The 6,000-nt window shown below is 61.2% G+C and overlaps 1 protein-coding gene across 3 annotated transcripts in view; it reads right to left on the reverse strand.

Moving 5' to 3' along the window:
- BAIAP2 (BAI1 associated protein 2) overlaps window positions 1-3,295 on the reverse strand; it is a 70,299-nt gene extending 67,004 nt beyond the window's left edge. For all 3 annotated transcript variants that reach the window (XM_029212036.1, XM_029212040.1, XM_029212037.1), the window contains exon 1: window positions 3,153-3,295. In XM_029212036.1, the coding sequence (XP_029067869.1) occupies window positions 3,153-3,206 (54 nt within the window). In that variant the 5' untranslated portion in view covers window positions 3,207-3,295. The remainder of the gene's footprint in view (window positions 1-3,152) is intronic.
- Between the last annotated feature and the right edge of the window lie 2,705 nt (window positions 3,296-6,000).

A 6,000-nucleotide genomic window follows, 5' to 3' on the forward strand; every position in this document is an offset into this window, starting at 1 on the left:
CTGGAGGAGGGTGGCGGGCAAGGCCTGGCCAGCAGTGGGCTCTCACCTACCAGGTGGGGTCTCTCCTGCCAGCGCTGACGCCCACCACCTTGCACCAATGGTGGCAAACCTGACCGACTCCGGCTGCAGGGACCTGCTGGCCACAGCAGCCTTCGCAGGGCGGGTACGCAAGGCCAGGCCAGCTTCCCCACACAGCTGCAGAGTGAGGACCACTGGACGGCCTCTGGTGACCAAGGCCCAAGGCCCACGACACCCTGAAGAGCCATGCCTGAAGCTTTCCCAGAGACATCCTTCTCCTCAGGCTGTCCCCCACCTTCCCACATCCTCAGGACAGGACGGAGACCCGTGGTGCTGTTCCTACAAAAGGTGCCAGAGCCACCCCCCTCCAAGGTCATCGGGGTGCCTGGAGCCAGGGCTTCTCTTGAGATACAGGACCGAGAGAAATACACGAACCTGACAGTCACTCGCCTGAAGCCGGGGTCTAGGGTCAGCTGTTAAAGAAGGCCCTTTCTCTCCAGCACAAGGGGATGCTTGGCGGCCTCTCCCAAGAGAGCTGCAATTTGGGCTTAATCCTGAGCAGCAGACTCCCCACCCCCACCCCGCAACTCTGTTCCTCACCCCAGGCAAATTACCCAGGGCTGCCTGAGAGCCAAGTCCTGGGCTCCAGGCTCTGCTGCCTGCACCCCCATCCCCTGAGGGCCCAGCCCAGGGAGCCCCCAGAGGGCTTCAGTCCCTGTCCCTGCACCTGTGGTCTGAGGGTGAGCTCTCAGCAGATGTCTGGAAACCATTCCATTTCTCGCCCCTTAATCTTCCATGAAATTCCCCAAGGACAGCTCCCACGGGAACCGGGCCACAGGGAGAGAGATTAAATCCGGCGCTAGGGCTTCTTCCAGGGAAGAGAATCAAAACTGTACATTTTAGTCTCGCATTTTTAATCAGCAAGGCCAAGGACAAGCGTCCCCACCGTTCCCTCCTCTGACAAGACAAACACCACTCAGAACTGCAGCTGGTAAGACACAGGGGCCAAAACAAACAGCTGAGCTGCAGCTTGGGGTGACACCAAGCAGGGCCACGTCTCAGCCACTCTCCCACAAGTTGCCAACCCAGACACAGAGGCAGCAGCGTCCCTGGACAGAGCAGAGGACCAGCCGGACCGGCCTGGGTCCACACACAGTGGCTTTGGCTGTATCCTGACTGCGCCTCAGGTGGCCTGGTCTCTGCCCAGCCAGTGTGCTGAAGCTGCCCAACCTGTCCTGGCTCTGCTGCAGAACCCGAGCTCCCAGTGACAAACCACAAACAGTAAGAGCGCCGGACCAAAAACCCACCAGTCAGGTCGCAGAGTGGCAGGGGAGCACCGCCCACAAACCGACCTGCCAACGGGCTCTGCAGCCGTCACCAGCCAGGAGTGTGTGAGGTGCCCAGCCTGTGGACACCCACTTTCCGATGTGTCCAACATGAAAGTCCTTGGTCTCAGCCACACCTTCCCGTGGGAGCTCAGTCATCAGCTGACCCGCCGAGCACAGACCGCAAACTAGCCTGTTGAACGTGTGCCCCAACCCCCAAAGCTGGGATCCTAACCGTTTTCTGCCACCATCCTGCCGACAGATTTCACTTCAGACCTACAGACAAATCATAGCTCCATCCAGAAGCTGCTCAGCTGGAACAACACGCCTGACTGCTCGGTTATAAGTGTTTTATTAAGGCTGATCATGGGATTCTCCAGAGCAAAGCCACGCCACACACTCCCTCCTAGTTCTCGCCATTAAAGTTCATGTTTAGTGGTTTCAGTGCAGAAGCAGGGAAAAAAAAACTCCAAGCCAGACATTTCTCTTCTACCCCCTGCAATAATGAGCAAGTCGAAATAGAACTAATGACTAATAATTTAATAAACCTCCCTCCCCTGAGAGCATTTCCAGAGCAACACGACCAAAAACCTATGCCACCGACTCTATGTGAGACAAATATAAAACCCCCAAGAGCTGTTCCTTTTACGCGCTGCTTCTTCGTCAGTCTCCTGTTTACCAGCACCTCTAACATGGCTTCAGAACTGACTTAGTCTACCCTGACCCAGCTTCAGGATTCTTCCAGGTGACCTAGCTACAACTTTAAAAACCTTTATTAGCAGCCATGATCGACTCCAGCCGCGCCAGACTCCAGCTGAAAGCTAACGGCCCCCCGGAGGCCTCTCCCCGCCCTCCCCCGCCGCGCGCAAAGAGGGCTTGGCAGGCCGCTGGCTAAAGAGGCACAGCGTAGTTGTTTAACACAATTAGAAACTGTTGCTCTGCCAGCGCGCTGCAAACCCACTCCGCCGCCATGAACCAGCCGCCGCCGCGTAAATACCAACTCCGAACCCCCCACCCCTCCCCGCCCCCGACCACCGCTTAACCCCGAGGCACAGTTTTGAAACAGAGCACGGTTTTGTAAGAGGACTGCGTGGACCGCCCAAGGAACGAATCTCCCGTGAGGAAATGCTGCCGGGAACAGCCCTGAGCCACCGGAGCCTGGGTCTGTGCTGGTGGGGGCGGGGGTCCAACCCGAAAAAATGGATGCTAAGAAACTGAAACTCGGGTGTCTGCCCACGTGCACACAGGCGCAAAACATGCCGGGGCGGGGGCGACGAGGGTCCGGCGGGCACACCCGCGTTCCGCACCGGGGGCTGCGAGCCGACTCCTCACACATCAGAAGCAGAGGCGGGCGCGCCAGCCTCCTACACAATTAGTCTTCTCCCTCCGCGGTTACATAAGATGACGGATTATCTGTCCACCCATCGAAGCTGCCCCTGCGCGACCTCCCACCCGGCCACGTCCACAGACGCCCGGGAAGGAGTTGTGGAAAGGAAAAGCCTGTTGAGAAAAAAGTGCCCGAGGCTTGCGTAACCGCGCCCGGCGGGACCACCACAGAGCGCAGAGCGACGAGCAGCCACGGCCCCGGACCCCGGCAGACCCCGGACACCGCAGCCCGCGCCCGTGCCCCCACCTCACTCGGGTCCGAGGGCTCCGGCCCCCGGGAGCAGCAGGGGGCTGTCTGGACGAGGGCGCCCGCGCCAACTTATGCCGTGCCGGTACTGGGTCCCCGCGGCCGCGCCGGGACGACCCCCGAGAGCCCAGGGACCGCCCGGGCGGGCGCGAGCGCGCGGGTGGCGCAGAGCTCACCTTGTAGACATTTTCCGTGAGCCTATGCATCTCCTCCGACCGAGAGAGGGACATGGTGCTGGTCCGGCTGCACCACTGACCGGAGCGGGGGCGCAAGCAGCTGCGACTGCGGACGCGGCAACGACTACTAACGCAAAGCGCGCAGAGCCAAACCAAAAGCGCGGCGTCCAGCCGGCGTCCGCCTTTATAGCCGATCAGGCCCCGCCCCCGGAGGCCCCGCCCACCTCGTGCTCGCCCCCGCCGCACCCGGATCTCCGCCCCCGGCCTGGCGCCCCCGCCCAGTCGCTGCTGCTAGGCAACCGACAGGCCCCGACCCCGCAACGCCTTTCCCATTGGCGGGTTCCGGAGCCCGGGGAAGGGGGCGGGTAAGGGGCGGGGCTTGTGGGCCGGCTTCAGGCAGCGATTGGCCCTTGGCGCCGTCGATCGCGGGGGAGGAGGCGGAGGCGCGGCTCAGGCTGGGGCCCTGGGAACAGCCTTGGGGGCCCGGGCGACAGCCGGGCTGGGGGCGGGGAGGCGGGGGCGGGGTGGCGCAGGAAGAAGGGAGCAGAAGCGGGGGGGGGGCACGCCGGCCGCGAACGCGCGTGGGGGAGGCACTCAGCAAAGTGGCGAGTCGGGGTGGCCGGGTCCTGGGCGCCGCTCCCCCGAACGCGGTCGGGGTCGGGTGCCCTCGCTGGGTAGGGGAGGGTCCCTGGGCGCTCGGATGCCTGCCGCACGGGCTTGGTGCAGGATGGTGAGAGGCCGCCGCTGTGCCCTGGGGGTCCGGCCGCGACCCGGCATTTTAGTAGGTAAGTTCACTGGGTGGCTGCGATCCCCGGGCCAGCCCTTCTGGGGAGGGAGGACCCTGGGGAGAACGCTGGAGAAGGGTGGACCCTGTGAGGGGTGCATCTTGAGGGGGGCCTGAGGCTGGGATTCTGGAGAGGGGAGGGCCCTGGGTTGCAGAAGAGGACTCTGGGGAGGGGGGATTTTGGGGGCAGATTCTGGAGGGGGTGTGGGGAGACGATCCTGTGGGAAGGATTGAGGGCGAACGCTTAGGGAAACAGAGGACCCTCGTAGTGGCAGAAGATCCTCTTTGGGGGCAGTTTCCTTGGGGAGGGAGGACTCAAGGGGAGGGGGGGCAGGGAGGACTCTGGTGGGGTAGGAAAACCTGGGGGAGGGGGAACCTTCCCAGGTGGATCAAGGGGTCAGAGATGCCTGGTTTTTGAAGGCGATTCCTGGGAGGTTCTGCTGAATAAGCTGACCAAGTTGGCACAGAGGGTTCCGTACAATTCCCTTGGAGAAGTATTTACGTAAATTAGACTAACGTAGAGGAATTAATTGCTTTACATCGTAAAACACCAGATCTAAGTGTTTCCCTTTAATTAAACCTGACACTCTCTGCCAGCATCCCATCCCTGGACAGTCATCCCTTCAAGTGCAGGTGCCCCAGGAGACAGACTCCCTCCCCACCCCCGCGCCCCACCCCAGAGAGGTGGGGGAGTCCAGAAGACAGCAGGGACATAAGACAGGTTTCTTCCACAGGGTCGTTGACTTGAATGGACTAAACTCTGCTTCACGTGGATTCGAAGAAACTGGAAAGGATATTCAGGAAGCATTTGCCTTCTGTCCTAACCTCCAGCCTTCGTTCACAGAGATTCTTCTTGGTTTAATTTCCTTTCTGCTACCAGCCCCCGTTTTATTGCTTGCAGTGTTTTAAGGTAGATTCCGGTGTAAGTAATTTCTGGGATTCTTTTGGTTGCAAGTAACAGAAAGCCAGCTCAAACTGGCTCTGACAATGAGGGCGTCGTTGGCTCAGGTGACAGAAGTCAGGCCCGTCTTCCTCCCCCAGCTCCCTTTCCTCCAGGCCAGCTAGATGCAGCGCACGCTTACATCCTTCCAGCCCTAGGACTGACATCCATTGACCTGCATGGAGTCACGGGCCAACATGGAGCTGGGTGGGTGCAGGGCAAGAGCTGTTGCTCGTCTGAAGGGAGTGGAGTGACCAGGACCAGGGGAATGGTGGGTGGAGGCTGGCCGGAGAAAACAGGGGCTCATCACTCTGGGAGGGGAATTAGCCTGGGGAGAATTCTCCCGGGCTGTCTGCTCCCATCAGCCACAAGACAGTAGAGAAAGGAGAGGGGCCTCACCAGAAAATCTTCCATGGCCCTGAGCCCCGCCCCACCCTCTAGAAGGCCCTGCTCCTGACTGCCCTCCTCCTGCCCAACGGGACGCTCACATTTGGTAGCAGCTGAGGCAGGAGACCCACTCAGAGCCTGGCCTGCCTGATTTGGGCTAAGTGCTTTGCAGCCTCACCTCTGGCCTGCACCCTCCAGCTGACAGCTGGGCAGGAGGTGAACAGTTAGGAGGGAAGCCATCAGTAAGAAGTGTGCTCACAGAGCACCTGGGGCGAGTGAAAATAAGCGCATTGCCCAATAGCACTGAGAAACGCGGGGCTGATGGCAGGTGCAGAGCAGAACTGGCGAGGGGGTCGCACCTGGGCCTGGAGAACCGCAGCGAGAAAGTCCGCCCCCTACCGGGCGGCTTCCCCCAGCCACCAGCCTGCCAAGGTGCCCAGCGCTGGGTGCTCACCCCTTCAGCTGCAAGGAGGAGGTCAGAGCCTCGGGCCAGGAGACCACCAGTGTCCTCTCAGGCCTTTCTTAGGTGGGAGGCCTTTCAGATGGCAGCAGTGTCTGGGCAGGGCTGAGTACCACAGGTGAGGACCTAGAGCCTGAGCAGTGCCCAGGGCCAGGGGGTGGGCTGGGTGCCAAGGCAGCCCCAGTGCCACTCCCGGGAGTCAGGAGGGCCTGCTTGTCTCGGTACCTTTACCAACCCCACCTCCTTCCCTTCCCCTGGACTCTGAGAGTTCGTCGGG

This window comes from Monodon monoceros, unplaced genomic scaffold (genome assembly GCF_005190385.1).
Source record: "Monodon monoceros isolate NGI ecotype Baffin Bay Population unplaced genomic scaffold, NGI_Narwhal_1 Super_Scaffold_9, whole genome shotgun sequence".
Taxonomy (NCBI): Eukaryota; Metazoa; Chordata; class Mammalia; order Artiodactyla; family Monodontidae; genus Monodon; species Monodon monoceros.